General features: G+C 43.5%; 1 protein-coding gene across 1 annotated transcript in view; it reads left to right on the forward strand.

Annotated features, from left to right (window-relative positions):
- The window catches only part of wwc3 (WWC family member 3), a 32,309-nt gene that overhangs the window by 10,007 nt on the left and 6,465 nt on the right, over nucleotides 1-15,837 (forward strand). The window contains exons 2-13 of the mRNA XM_078259801.1: nucleotides 2,719-2,828; nucleotides 3,050-3,250; nucleotides 3,669-3,745; nucleotides 5,535-5,614; nucleotides 8,808-8,937; nucleotides 9,428-9,577; nucleotides 10,230-10,303; nucleotides 12,147-12,395; nucleotides 13,834-13,923; nucleotides 14,017-14,588; nucleotides 14,668-14,788; nucleotides 15,763-15,834. Coding sequence (XP_078115927.1) covers nucleotides 2,719-2,828; nucleotides 3,050-3,250; nucleotides 3,669-3,745; nucleotides 5,535-5,614; nucleotides 8,808-8,937; nucleotides 9,428-9,577; nucleotides 10,230-10,303; nucleotides 12,147-12,395; nucleotides 13,834-13,923; nucleotides 14,017-14,588; nucleotides 14,668-14,788; nucleotides 15,763-15,834 — 1,926 coding nt within the window. The remainder of the gene's footprint in view (nucleotides 1-2,718; nucleotides 2,829-3,049; nucleotides 3,251-3,668; nucleotides 3,746-5,534; nucleotides 5,615-8,807; nucleotides 8,938-9,427; nucleotides 9,578-10,229; nucleotides 10,304-12,146; nucleotides 12,396-13,833; nucleotides 13,924-14,016; nucleotides 14,589-14,667; nucleotides 14,789-15,762; nucleotides 15,835-15,837) is intronic.

Consider the following 15,837-nt stretch of genomic DNA (forward strand, 5'->3'; position numbering starts at 1 on the left):
CAGTGCTGGTGGCATTTGGCCTGAAAACCAGGTCTTTGCAACCAAATGGAAGTTAAGTTCTGGTGAAGAGTGCAGAGAGGAGAGCTGCTGCGTCTGTCCACTGAGGAATGTGATGCAGCTACTCTCTCCGGGCCGCCCCTTCATTGTATGCATGCCTCGCCAGGATCACGCCTCATGCACTGTCTGCATTGTGAGCATACTGCGTTGGAAGGGGTCACTGTTACCGGACCCCCCTTTTGTCTGCGCTGATTGATGGTAATCAGACAGTTACTGTATGTTCTGCTGTCATCAGACCCACTGGTTCACAGCTCACTGATATGTGTAGATTAGGGGAGTTAGTGATGTATCGGCCTGATGCCATCAGTTCTGCACCGTCATAGTCACTGTTATGGCCTGACACATTGTGTGCTGATGGGGCCCACATCTACACACATGGCTGCATAAATCATTACACTGTGGCAGTCTTTAATTTTTGACATTAAGTCCATGCAAATTCTTTAAAGAAGAAAGTCCAAGAAAAGTTTCAGGCTTCACAATGTAAGCTAAATAATACACATGGAGCATACTTGTTCACATGCATACATTTTATATTTATTTCTTTATTTAACCATATGGTCCTGATACTTGTCTGATTAATTGAACTACATTTAAAGGAGACATAATATGCTTTTTTCCAGGTTACTTGTATTTTGGGGTTTTACTAGAACATGTTTACATGCTTTAATGTTCAAAAAACACATTAGTTTTCTCAGACTGTCTGAATATACCTGTATTCACCCTCTGTCTGAAATATTTTAGCGCCTGTCTCTTTAAGCCCCCCTCCTGAAAAGCCCAGTCTGCTCTGATTGGCATGCAAGAAAAGGCGCACCTTCGCAAAGGTAGTTCTCAAGCAAGACTGATGTTATTTTCTCAGCTGACCCTCAGAACTGTCAACAGTTTGGTGTCCAATGTACGTGGCCAGGTTAGCTCAGTTGGTAGAGCAGGCACACACACATAGGTTTACTCCTCCTTGACGCAGCAGCCGCGGATTCGACTCCGACCTGTGGCCCTTTGCAGCGTGTCATTCCCCCTCTCTCCCCTTTCATGTCTTCATCTGTCCTGTGGAAATAAAGGCCTAAAATGCCCCCAAAAATTATCTTAAAAAAAAAGAACTGTCCACAGTTTGCTGTCCTGACCTCCTGAACTGATCTGCTCTTTCCTCACGGAGCACTGACAGAACACCTTTGTAACCTTGTCGAAACACACAAGCTTGTAAATCTGACAGTCGCCAACACAGGAAGTAAAGTTTACAGTTTCAAACCATAAAATAAAGGTTCTGCCCCTGTTAATGAATGCTTTTTATAAATGTATAAATTAATCATTTTCTTTGCTTCTTTTTTGTATAACATTGGTGTTGAATGCTCAATTATTTTTTGTTCAATTTGTACTGATGATACCGACCCACTTTCTCAGAGAAATCAGTTTTTCAAAGATTTGGCTTTAATAATGCATGCTTGGGATATGAGGAATCTCTTAAATTTGATTTATATGTTGCAGGAAATAATTTTTTTATAGTTGATTTTATTAAACTCAAGAAAACCTAAGAATCACATTACCTCATTTTTACCCAGTGGAGCAGTTGCTTGACATATGAAATTAGTGAAAGAGTTTTCAGGATTGACCAGCTTGAATAATTCAAGTCCATCATATAAATGGATAAACATACATTACCCATATGTATTCATACTTACCTCATTCGTTGTTTTTGTGCATGCTGTGAAACCAAAGCTACGTAGTTGGATTGAAATGATCACTCTGGATAATTGTTAAATTGCGACAGGGTTTCTCTTTGCGATCTAAATATGCATCTCTAAACGTGGGAGGCAGTGCAGCTTTGCTTTTGAGGGTCAGGGTGGTGGGGGAGAGAAAATTCTTTAAAATGAATGTTTACTTTTTGCTTCTTTCCCCTCGATTGACATTGAAAACCTCTTTTATAAACATGATAAATGAGGCACAGCACCCTGAAGGCCAGTTAATGCTAACAGGAAAAATTATGTAATGTGCGAGACAGAAAAACAGATGCAAGGTTATGTCAAACTACAGTCTAAGAAGAATTATGCAATAAAGATTATGGTGTAAACGTTTTCAGTTGGGTACTACAGTGCCCTAGTGTGCACTAATTATCAATATTAGTTTTTTTATGGGTGACATGATGAGCACACTAATCCAAAGATACTGAGCAGCAGGGCGATTCAAATACTAATTGAGTTGTGCAAGATTTTAAAACCAAGAAATGTGGATGGGCCAAACATTTTCAGCAGAAGCCTATTTTAAAACTGTGCAGTGATGCAAGGCTATTTCTAATAAATATAGTGGATGAGCAGATAGGACAGGAGGCGAAAGCGTCGGTAAGCGCTGCCCGCTTCCTTTTAGCGCCCATTTTAACCAATTGGGCTGTTAAGACAGAACGCGCTCTGCATCTGGCTCACGATCTGCAGCGATATTTCGGCGCCTTGTCTATTTTCTCCACGAGCCGCTAACGAAACTGGCAAGAAAACACACTGATAATCTCTTATAAACAATTTATTATATATGATATTAATTATCTGATTCTTCTGGGTCACTCTTAGGTTGCTTCTGGGCCGGATCGGATCGGCTGTATATGTTATTTCTTAAGCTGATGTGAAAGAGTATTCCTTGGGGTTACTGTTGCGCTGAAAAGATTTAAAATCATTTCAGGATCACCAAACCGCTGACGTTCGCCGACTGTGTTGGAGATGAACTGCCTCTCGGGTGGGAGGAAGTTTATGACCAGCAAGTGGGAGTTTACTACATCGACCACATCAACAGTGAGTACTTCCCCATTTGTCTCTAAGCACTTAAAAAAAACACACAGATTTCACTGTACATTACACTGGAGCAATGAGGGTTGAATGTCAATTCAGTATACTGAGTCTTTTGTGTCACAAAGAAGCTACCACTGTACCGTCTTGCTTTTCTGATGAATGTTATCGCACATCTTTATGGGGCTATTTGGTCATTAGTCACTTGGGTTGTGTCCCGTTGTCAGAGACCACCCAGATTGAGAACCCGCGGACTCAATGGCGGCAGGAGCAGGAGCGCATGCTGAAGGAGTACCTCGTGGTGGCCCAAGAGGCCCTCAAAGCCAAGAAGGAGATGTACCTGGTCAAGCAGCAGCGTCTGGAGCTGGCTCAGCAGGAAATGTTGCTCTTCCACGAGCTCTCTGAGGACAACCGTTCCATCACCAGCAGTAAGACAAACTAACATCCAGCTCACTTACCTGACCCTGTGTTTCATAATCCAAAAAATACACATGAGCATACATGGAAAGAAAGACCGACATAAAAAGGATGAGAGAAGTGTGACCCAATTATCTGGCCTGGTTATGCTATATTGTTGATGTGCCTTCAGGTCACTGGTGGGGGGGGTGCAGATCTTTAGAAGATCTTCCAAATCCCTGGTGCACCCCACCCTTCCTTTTACCACCTCCACCCAGTTTTACCCTCCGACTCCAGCCAGCTGTCACACACAAAGCATCCAGGGGGCGTCCACAGAGAGCAATGGCTGGGAGAGGACACCGGATCCCCCTTCCACTCTTACTATTACATGTCATCACTGTCAACTAACTGCTGATCCCCCTCTGTCCTTTTCTTTCTATGTGTTCACAGCGCTCTCCGGCTCGTCCTCAAACTCGAAATACGACCCTGACCAAATAAAAGTGGAAATAGCTTGTAGGCGAGAGCGGGTAAGTTATTATCGGAGGAGAACAATGGGCTGAAGCGAGGGGCCCTGTTGGGCAGAAAAAAGGGGGCTGGGGTGTGGCCCCTACAGGATACTGTGGCTCTAGCCTGGGGCCTCGAGAGGATGAGGATGAGATCATCATCAAAGGGTCAGGCAGAGGCTAGGTCACTGACTCACAGGGCCAAGTTGGACATTTCTCTGAGATCAGTCACATGGGTGAGGGTGTTTCCTGGATCACAGGCATTTTAACCTCAAGTGTTATACTGAAAAGACGAGTAGGACTTAATTGTAATCCTCCTATAGAAATCACAAATAATTATTTTTGTTAGCTGGAAAGATTCTCACATAGTCAGAACAGGTGTGTTTTTGAGGATTGTATGAACACAGGATGTTACAATTGTCCCTTATTATCACATGATGACCAGTTGTTAATATACATTCCTTATTGACTCGTCATGGCAACACCCACAAATCAACATGATAATTTGAAGTAGCTAGCGAAGCCTACAGCTATGTCAAAGTGATTTTTATGGCCAGTCATGTTTCCAATAGAAATCAGTGCTCATCATTTTTATCTCTGTAAATGTCAGTATAATCTCTGCTCAACAACCATTTATTTTAAGCCTGGGTGATCTGGCTGTCATTTCGATTATGTATTTATATGATATTTTTGGCCATGCTCATTACGGGCCTTTAAGGATTATATTTAATATGAAATGCCTTAACATCTATTGGATGGATAGCCATACAATGTGGTACAGACAGTCATGGTCCCCAGAGGATGATTATAAATAACTCTGATCCTCTACATTTTTCAACTAGCACAATAATTGTGAATGCCTGTAAAAAATGACATTCTCATCAGCTTCAACTGTACTTTGTGTGTATTGCTACTTAGCAAATGTTAGCATGCTTACATGCTAAACTAAGATGGTGAACATGGTAAGAGTTACCTACATAGTCGTTTTGATCATGTTAGTATACTTCCTGACAAAGCACAGCTGTGCCAGTGTTACTATTTTACTAATAGTGATATACATTAGATCACAATTATCAGGCTGCAGAATCATTATTATATTGTAAAACAATATCATAATGTGATCATGTCATCACAATACAATTCCACTGAAAGGGACACTCCAGCCATTTAGTATTAGACTTCTATTACACTGGTGCTCTTTCAAGATACAGATTTAAAAAAAAGAATGGTCCAAATCAAAGCAGCAGAGGCTGAGATATCCTGACGTTTAGTCTGTATTATGGGTCAAGCCCCCAAAACACTGAATCCTACATTTTCCATAATGCAACTCGGCAGCATGTTTCATCAGACCTTCCCTGCCTGGTAAATTGTCACACCTTTCATATTCCCTCATCCCCAGTTTGTAAAACAGGTTTTTTGCTTACAAATGTCAGTCTCAAAGCCAAGGCCGAGGCAACCATTGATGACATCATCAGGGTAACTTTCTCAAACTAAAGATATTTTCCTCCAGAGTCACAGATGACATTATACAATTGGTATGTGATGAACTTGCTGTGTAAAATTGGATAATCACAGACTACAGTCACCTATAGAAAGTTAATCAGACATCTTTTTCAGGAGAGAACGCCTCAGTATGTAAATCACTGTGTGTGGATGAGGGCGCATACACAGGTGTGCGCGTGCGTCCCTGTATAAACATAGCAGAGCATTCCTGTATGTGAATAGTCATGACTAAGCAGTTTTAGCCAGTGGTGGTGGTGACAGAAGCCCATTGTGCGCCATGGTAACCCGGTGCTCGGCCTTGTGTCCGCAGCTCTCCAGACTGAAGCAGGAGCTGGCCCAGGTGAAGCAGGAGCTGCAGTATAAGGAAATGGGAGTGGAGACCCTGCAGGAGTGAGTGTTCCTCTGCCTCTGTATCCCAGGCCCACCCTTCCTCCCATGACCACCCTTCTCCTTCCTCCAACACGCTGCTCCTCACCCAGCCGCCTTTTCCCTTTTTCATTCCCTCTCACCCTCAGTGTTGGGTCTCGTCCTCTATCTTCAACTCAACACAAACTCTCTTTCTCTGCTCCTTCTCTTTTTCCTTCCCCACGTCTCCTTGTATTCATACTTACACATTTCATGTAGTTCAACACGTTTTCATATTTAAATGATCTCTTTTTCATTTCCTCATCTCTTTTAAAATGTTTCACATGGCTCACAAACACAGTTTAATTACATTATAAGACAATGTTCAGTTAATTTAAATGGAAAATTGTGAGATTTAAAAAAAAAAACGTGGGGCAAAAAACCCTTTGACCCATATAGAGAATGAGAGGATTTTCAAAGAATAATCAGCGGAAACTCTTCTTTAGCTTCTATTTTAGAGGCTTTAGAGTCCCACGTTTTCCTTTTAGTTTGTGTTGGTTTTTAAAACACATAGGCCTACACATAGCGTCTTTTGTGCTGGGAACATTTCTGAGCAGTTCCAAATTTCATGTTAGAATTAGAGGCTCCACCTCTGAGGGAAAAAAAAAGAGAGCATTTGAGAAACGGCAAATGGAGGGAGTTTTTGATGGAAAAGGGGACTCCACCTCAGGAAGAGGATGCACCAGTGGAGTGCAGGGAGCCAAGGCTCAGCCTGGAGAGGAAGTTGCTCTATGGAGAGGGAGGGGGGGGGAGGTACGGGCTCGAGAACAGTTTAAAAAACACAGAGATATCTGGCAGCAAATTCCTTTGCACTTCCTGAGTCCCGGCAAAGAGTCCCTTATCTCTTAGATAAAACACGACTTGAGTGATTCCCAGAATAGCCAGGAGAATACACAGCTTGCAGAAAACATGGACACATCCTCCTCTCGAGTTTTTGCATGTGTGTGCATACGTGCTCATAAGTGTGTTTGTGCCTCTGTTTGTCTGTCTGTGTCTGTGTGTGTGTGTGCGCGTCCTATTGTTTCTCCTGGGTTGGTTTTTGCCCAGTAGGGTTGAGGCCAGTCGGGACCCTACGGCTGTTTGTTTTTTCCCCAATCTCAGCTGTTGTCAGCAATATAGCTAATTGTTCTCTGCGCCATGTCACATAAGATAAAGCAAACAAGCACCCTCTGATGTAGAAATGCCCCCCCTTTCATAATCACTACTCCGCTAAAAGAATTCAGGAGTTGGAGTCAGGAGTTTATCTCTTTTGGACAAGTTTGGCGTACGAGTATCTTTTCTGCTCATCTGTATTCCACCTTATCTTGACACATTTAGCAAGTTTTCAGACACTGCACATATTTTCACTGTGCAGACTTAACTCTGTATCCGTAACCAGCATCTCAACTGGTATTTTTAAGAACTTAATCAAACTGAAGCCTTTAGCTTGGTAAGAAAATATGAGCATATTTGCTTCTCTACAGTACATAGGGTGGGGGTTCGATACAGGCAGGCACTGAGGGGTGGGTAGTGCCTTATTTTTTTTTTCTCTTTGCTAAGCATATAAACTCCCAGGCCCTGCCAATAGGGTGGGGGGGAACAAAGCAGAGCTTGTTTTGGGAGGAAGAGGCAGGGTCGGGTGGATGAACAGTACCTGCTGTTGAAGGAGAGTGAAGGAAGCGGGCTGTGGTGAGAGCGGGGGCCACGTGCCAGGCCCAGTGATGGAGGAGGCACCATGCCACGCTCCTCCAACCAAACCGCCCCCCCCTCCCCATTCATACCCTTACTGTAGAATACAAGCACTTCAAAGCAGGACAGCAGATGTGTTTGCTCATCATATGTTGGTGGGAGTCCTGGATCGATCTGTTTTTGTTATTTCAGAATGTATAGAGACATTAATCAAATAGTCTCTGGGTGGATCTTAATGTTTTAACTTTAAACAATGAGAGCCTCGAGCCCTGTAGCGGAGATACCCCCCTAAAACGAGGGAGCCTTTGAAAGCAGCACTTTAAAGGCTGAAACAATATCCCAGCATGTGGAAACAAACAGAGATTATTATTTATACTGGCCTGTCACATGCAGTGTCAGTATTTCATAACTGACCACAGTCTAAAATAAACACTTGAATGTTACCTCCCACACAAAAATACTTCAGATGTTCATCTGATGATTTTTTTTGTTTGTGTGTGACTTATTTTCCACTGACCTGTTTTCCAATATAAAGCACCCACCCTGTTACTGGTATGTGAATGATAGATGTCATTCTGCATTTGAAACGCCTTGATTCTACTGGATTCTTGTGCTAACTGTCATCAGGTGATTGTGCATATAAATGCCCAGCAGGCACATTCAACAAAGCACCTTTTAACAACACATGATCATTGTTTTGTCCTTTGACACATTTTTCATCAGTGCTCTTATTCCTCCTTCCCACACATTGCATGTCTCTTTCCTGGCACCTGTAACTTTAAAGTGAAGCTTTTCCTGGTCATCTTCTCTGTTCTGCTAGAGCAACTTCCTCCAAACGTAATATCTTTCCCACAATTATGTGATAGAATATTACAGCAAATTCACAAATGTGCTGACACATTGCAGCACATAGCTGTTCAGAATTTACTCCCATGAATTTCATTCCTAATTATTCAGTTCTAATGTTGACTGCTATTGAAGGCAGAAACTGACAAAATGTGTTTTTACTATCTAACGGGAGGTTATAAAAAATGTGTGTTGCTTTATCTTTATTTTTACACTCTACTTAGATTATTTCACTAACAATATTATTAATCGATGGATTTAGTTTTACTACATTTTGTCAGTTCCGAAGACTCCATAGACCTCAACTTAGATAAGAATAATGTGTGTGTGGGGGGGGGGAGGCTTCAAATACAGCAAGTCAGACTGTTAATATGCTGCTAGACACAAGGTGACAACTTTTAAATGTCTTTATTGGTTTTAAGTTTAAGTAGCTAACCACTTAATATACGTTTATCTTCATAGAGCAGTCTGAACAAGCCTGTAGATTACAGCTTCCAAATGGATGAGTTCCATTATACTCTATAACCACTGTGAAAGACTGTGAGCTTTATCAGAAATCAGCCCTCGAGCACCAAACAAAAGAACATCAAGCAGTTTTAACATCTGGGGTTTTAACACTCAGTGCCCCAGCAGACCTCTGAATGTGTGCGTGTTTGTGTCACAGGATTGACAGGAAGATGTCCTGCAGTCAGACCAACTACAAGCTGGACGAGGCTCAAGCCATCTTCACCGAGCTGCGGAGCATCAAGAAGTCCATCAGCACAGGCGAGAAGGAGAGGCAGGACCTCATCCAGGTAAAAGATGACCTCTGCTTCCTGCTATCTGCACGTTACTCCTGGGATACATGTTGTTGGAATATTCTTTGCTGACCTCTAGTGTCTGTTAACCTCTACTTCTCGTCATTGTCTTTTAATAAAGCACATTTCCAGACATCTAAGTCACCGACCACGATTTTGTCAGCACAGCAAAAAATGCAACGCAGTAATGAATAATAATAGACGATGATTCAGTCTGATTGTCGGTCCACATTTGCAAAAGGCATTTCCTGCCAATGTCACCATCTGTTTATGAACATAAAGGAGCCAAAAGACACACTTTAAACATTGAAATTCATCTTTAAAAACTGATTTTGACAATTTACAGTGCATTGCATTGTTTGTCCCACTTTGTTGTTGTTCTTTACAACAGTTTTCAGTGAGATATTTTTGAATATCATAATATGCAGATGATTCTTTCTTTGTTAATATTCCGTTTTGTTTCATTAATCACTGTCCCATCCCACAGTGCCTGGCGAAGCTGACGGTCAACTTCCAAAACAGCTCGTCTATCCACGACTCGGCCAGCGAGGCAGCGAACAGCAGCGGACCCGTGGGTGACTCATGCAACCTGCAGCAGTACTGTGACACCGGCTGTCAGACGGACATCATGGGAGAGGTAGGAGAGGCTGCTACTCCTCCCTGTCTCCCCCTAAAACAGGTTTTCAAACTGTGACGAAGAGTTGCGTCACAATTTGTAGACCTTCTCGGAGTCATAACTCAAATCTGAACACGCAGACATGATACATGTATTTTTTAGATTCAGCGTGACTTACACTTCTTCCAGTAAATGTCCATAAATCCGCTTAGAAATGATACAAAAAGGCAATACTTTTAACTCCACAACTTGCCTAAGAATCATCACGTTTTTAAGTTTTCTTCAGTATCAAAGTAATCTATTGATAGTTGTCTGTACATACATGGGAGCACTGCAAACAGAAACTGCTAATAGCTACTTCAGCATACTTTTAATGTTGCTAATTTTCCAAAAAGTAAATAAAAAATCTAAGCAAAACATACATGGCTCAAGTTGTAGCCCACAGCTAACTGACTGGGGGTGATGGGGGAAATTGTTGGCAGGACGCAGTTGTTTTTTGCCCTTAAAGAACAATTATCTGTTAAAATGATGGCTAGATAAGCTGCAGGAAGCTCCCTATACTCCCTTCACATATCTGAAATGACTAATATTTATGGTTAAGCCATGTCTAAGCCATGTAAACTGCCGTGATGAAACTTTTAAATCATTTTATTCCTCTTTTTTATTTATTTAGTATGGTTCCCAAGATTCCATGCATTTAGTGGACAAAGTGAAACTCAACTGGCAGTACGAGGAAGCCAAGAAAAAGTAAGTGTGTGTGTCTGTTTGTCATTTATCAGTCGTAGTACTATGACACACCGGCATGCAGCACTGACTCCCAGGCCCCGCCAGCCCCCTCTCGTTCCTCGGGCCGCGCTCGTTGTCCAGTGGGAGGGCATGTTATGAATAGTATTTGCACCCGGTGGCCGTGGCTGCTGAGCGATGTCTGGCCAGCGGAATGAGCTGGGTGGTCACATTCTTCCCTGGCCACGCTGCTGCTGACTGTGTGCTGCCTTTGTGTGCGCAGCCAGAGAGAGCTCTGCCCACCGCCTGCCTCGGTGTACACCCTGCTTCTCCGCAAGGTGGTTTAATATACACACCGTTTGCTTAAATATATCCCAGCTTACCCTATAGCGCAGGCTAAATCATATGTTTGCAACATCAACATTGAAAGGCGTTTCTGTTAGTTTTGCTTCTGAATTCAGCACAGGTATGTGATGAGGTTAATCTAAAGACTGATTGGTGACAGATCCTGGTTGGACGGCGTATGTTCCAGCTGTAAGGGGCAGCATTGTGATGATAGCTGCAGCAGCAAGAGCCACCATGTTATTGCGATGGCTCCGTGCACACTTTTTCACACAAGATTCATGTTGCTGCAACAGCAATGCCAACCATGACATCAGAGAGGGAGGGAGGGAGGGAGGGAGAGAAAGGAGAGACCTGTGGAAACTTGCATGCTCTGTCACTGAGTCACCCTGTCTGAAATCCAGCACACATAAACACAGTTAAACACAGTTATTTCATCAGGGCTCAGGACTTAGTCTCTGAGATCCCACTTAACTCTGTCTTAATAAACGTGTCGCTGATACACAACCGTAAGACTGATGCAGCAGTGTGGCTCAGGTAGAAATGACGACGCTGAATGCTGTCATTACAGTCACAGCATGAAGTGTCTGTTTGGCTCAGATACGTGGTCTTACCTGGAGCTGATTCTGCCACATTACTATAAACACTTGTGCAGAGTACACAGAGGCTGTACTTGACACTGTAGGTAACATGAACTCCGTAAACTCTCATACCAATATTAATAAGGAGCCATATAGGAATTGACTCTATCTAACTATAAATCGAGGTGTGTGTGTGTGTGTGTGTGTGTGTGTGTGTGTGTGTGTGTGTGTGTGTGTGTGTGTGTGTGTGTGTCTCAAACGATCCGGCAAGCGCAAAAGAGTGTGTGTGTTCATTCAAAAACACTGACACTCTATTTGTCACAAACCAACATAATTGTCTGTACAGTTTTGTGAGACAGAAAATATGTTGTGATGTAATGAATAAATACATACAGTATATAATATTATGACCATTTTATTTGTAGTGATTTACATCATAGCTGACTCTCACATTCTGCTTTATGATGAATCATGCGCAAGCTGAAGGAGCTGATGGGATAACATTGGGATAACAAATCAAATTGATTGATACTGGCCAACGTGATGTGATAATAACATGTTGTGACTTCTCCTGTGATTTGGTTCATTAAACCATTGTAATAATGGAGAAACAAGACGGTGCGTATATGTTGAAGCTGATCGATGATGACTGTATATTCTAAAGTGTGTCATCTGAACTGAGGCAGAGGGCTGTAAGGGAAACAAGATCATTTTTTTCTTCCACTTTTGATCATGGCATATGGACCCACATATTTGCACTTTACTGAGAGTGCAAGGCACATTTGAACTCCAGCAAAGTCTATGTAAGCAAAGGTTTGCAACCACGTAGACCCAGCATGTACTTGCCCGCCTCTGGCTCAATCCCTGGTTGACCCGGTGCCAGGTGTAAGGAGAAAATTCCAAATATGCAGCACTACATTGTTCCTTCCTTGCTCTGCTCTCAGGGTGCAGAGTATACAGCACCAGCTAGCACAGCTGGACAGTGAGAGCTGGTCAGGACGGGCGGAGGCCGACCGTGACCGGGACTTCATGCAGCTCCTGCGTGAGAAGGAGGCCCTCCTGCAGGAGCTCATCCTGGTCAGCAAGCAGCAGCACTCCCCAGAGACGCTCCTGCAACTAGAGGAGGAGCGCTGCCGGCTGGACGAGGAGGTGCAGAGGGCCCACAGCTCCCAGAGCCAGGGAGCCAATCAGAGGTGAGCAAGATGACAGTCTGCACTCAGGCACAAGCGGGGGGTGGCTTCTAGGATGACATCTGTACTTGCCTTGACACGTTTTTAGTGTTTTAATTTTTTGACTGTTGTTACTATCAGACCTTTTGTCGAGTTAATATTTTCTTATTATTACCTCAGTATAAATATTGTAACATTCATGTTTAGCAGTCAGTTTTGAAAATAAGATGCATACACATAGTACATACATTAAAAAAAAAAGCATAGCTGCTGCATGACAGTACTGACGCAGTACTTTTATTCATAGTTTTCTGAGAATTTCAATTTGTTATGTTTCTGTTGGGCTATTCCACCTTTAATGGACAGGACAGCTAGGTGAGAAAGGGGGGAGAGAGAGGGGGAAGACATGCAGGAAATCATCACAGGTCGGACTCGAACCCTGGACCTCTGCGTCGAAGCATAAACCTCTATGTATATGTGCACCTGCTCTACCAGCTGAGCCAACCCAGCCACTTTATGTTTTAATGTAGTTTTCATATGAGAGTTTTTGGTGCGCCATGTAGCTCCATGGGCCCGGAGTCCGATAACTCCTCTGCCCCGTCAACTTCTCCACCACAAGTATAACTTTATTATGGTTTTGATATGTGTGTGGCTTGAATATAGAAGCCAGTTGGTTTCTCTTTTTATATCACATGCACCATGTGTCTTCACCATGCTAAATTGTTCCATTGTAACATTGTAGTGGTCATAAATCCCAGTGAGCTGTTGGACTGTAGTTGTGTCCCTGTTCCATACTGCACTTGTTCTAAGCGGGTTTTAGAGTATGTGCTTTGTTCACACTGAAAAACTGACAAAATGAAGTATAGCGAGTAGCAGTCAGTATGCACTCTATACACCCAGCCTGTTCAACTGGTAGCCACATCCAGGCCCAGCAGAATCAGATAATTTATGTCCTATATAACATATCCTTTATATTGCTTATAATAGATTGTCACTGCTGTTTATGATCGTGTTTTTTAGATTACGTACTTATTCCACATATTTATCAGTTGTCTAAACGGAGAGCTATCAAGAAGGGCTCGCACACACACACACACACACACACACACACACACACACACACACACAGGTTTTAAATAGGCTGCTGAAAATGTCTGGACCATCTACTTTTCGTAGTTTTAAAATTAAACAGACCAACTGCTTTACACTTTTGATTTTTGACTGCTGTTCATGTATTGACAGTTGCTTAAGTTCAGGTATGTTTATTTCTTGCACACTAACAGTATGTTGTAAAGATTAGCATAATAGTCCACGCTGTATACAGTTAGCATGTAGCATGGCACTGGGACACTGCCTCATCTGCTTGTAATTGAAGGAGAAATAAGCCCAGTGTACGTCTGAGTGCTCATTTATCTTTTAACTAAATTGAATTAGTTTTGCGTCAACGTGTACCTCATGACAGGATCCTGCAGCAGGAGAAGAGGAACACTCTGCTGAGACAGCTGGAGGAGGCGACGCGCATCACCACCTACCTTCACTCCCAGCTGAAGAGGTGCGGCACACACCCTTTTCTCCAAGCTTTAAACTGTTCGTTAGTGCTTCTCTGTGTCTTTTCTCATGTGTCTCTAATCCTCTCTGTCTCCAGCCTGTCGGCCAGCTCTCTGACAGTGTCGTCCAGCAGCAGCCGCGGCTCTCTGGCCTCCAGTCGGGGCTCGCTGGCGTCCAGCCGTGGCTCCCTCAGCTCCATCAGCTTCAGTGACATCTACGGCCTCCCCCAGTACGAGCGTCACGAGGTGGCCGGGGAGCCGCTAGACCCCCACCTCCGCTACCTGCTGCAACCAGAGACCGTGTCCAGAGACTGCTCCATGTTCACTTCCGACCCCTTGTCCCAGAGCAAAAGCAAACGCTCCCACGACACGCCGCAGTCCCTGGCCTCGCTCTCCTCCCGCTCCTCGCTCTCCTCCCTGTCACCGCCCAGCTCTCCCATGGACACGCCCTACCACTCGGCCCCCCAGGACTGCCCTCTCACCCAGATGACAGAGGAATACATGGAGCAGGCGGGCCGCGGCCTGTTAGAGGGGCTGCGGGCCCAGTCCCAACCCCTGTCACACACCACCGTGCTGAGCAGCGAGGACACGCTCAACGCCGCCGGCATGCACCAGCTGGACAACAAGAGCCATCGAGACAGCGGGGCTCAGGGGGCTTTCTCCTCCACAGGCAAGCGGAAAGAGATCTGATCCTTATCCCAAAGAATGAGTCCTACACGATGACTAACTAGATGTGTTTCCCTCTCTAGGAGTGACTCTGAGAGGAAACAGCGCCAACAGAAGTGGCAGGAGGGCCAGGAGAGTGTCTGCAGGTGTGTCGGAGGATGCTCTGGCCACAGACAGCGGCGTGTTCGAAGCCTGGGGCAGAAGGTGAGAGAGGACGTGCACGCTCTCTGTGCTAAAACAGAATATAAACACCCAGCTCTCTGGAGCAACTGCACCCCCTAGTGACAGAGGAGGCAAACTGCAACACCCCAAAATACACTTTCAGCTTTTTTTAGGCAGTTGTGGTATTTGTATCATGTCCAAACAAGATTTAATTAGGGGTGGAAGAAGTATTCAGATCGTTTACTTAAGTTAAAGTACCAATACCACACTGTAAAAATACTCTGTTACAAGTAAAGGTCCTTCATTGAAAATGTTACTAAAGTATGTAAGCATCATCAGGAAAATTTACTTCAAGTATTACAAGTAAAAGTACTCAATGCAGAAACACATTTTAGAAATGGAAAAAGATTAAAACAGTTTCGTCAATCAAGTGTTTAACCAGCTAATCATTTCAGCTGGACTTGTAGGCCTGTATACTGTTGGGTAGTTTAATTTAAAATACAACATTGTATTTTATAAACTACATGTGTTTTGTGTGCAAAAATCCTAATGTGTAAAGTAACTAGTAACTGAAGCTTTCAGATGAATGTAGTGGAGTAAAAAGTCCAATATTTCTCTCTGAAATGTAGCGGAGTAGAAGAAGAAAGTGGCATGACAAGAAAAGACTCAAGTAAAGTACAAGTATCTCACATGTGTACTTTAAGTACAGTACTCAAGCGAATGTACTTGGTTACATTTCACCACTGGATTTATTGCCATCACACAGGGCCGACGCCAGTCACTGCAGAAAAGCAAACGACGAAATATCATTTTTAGATCTTAGGCATAAATCTTAGAATTTGAATCATCTTAAAACGAGGTAGAAATATCACATGCACACAGAAATTGCTTATAATAGCTAAAAGAAAATGGAAACAGTATCATGCTGTTTGGGTCACTGGACTGTGGAATTAGTTTATGTCCAGTGAGAGAGAATAGCAGTTTGTTTATTGCTTGTTTTGTCGCTCCTCCAACAGGCCTGAGGAGTCCGATGAGATGTCCTACATGAAAGATCTGAGCGAGCCCACCCAGATCCAACTGGGACTGCTGTG

This window comes from Sander vitreus, chromosome 9 (genome assembly GCF_031162955.1).
Source record: "Sander vitreus isolate 19-12246 chromosome 9, sanVit1, whole genome shotgun sequence".
Lineage (NCBI taxonomy): Eukaryota > Metazoa > Chordata > Actinopteri > Perciformes > Percidae > Sander > Sander vitreus.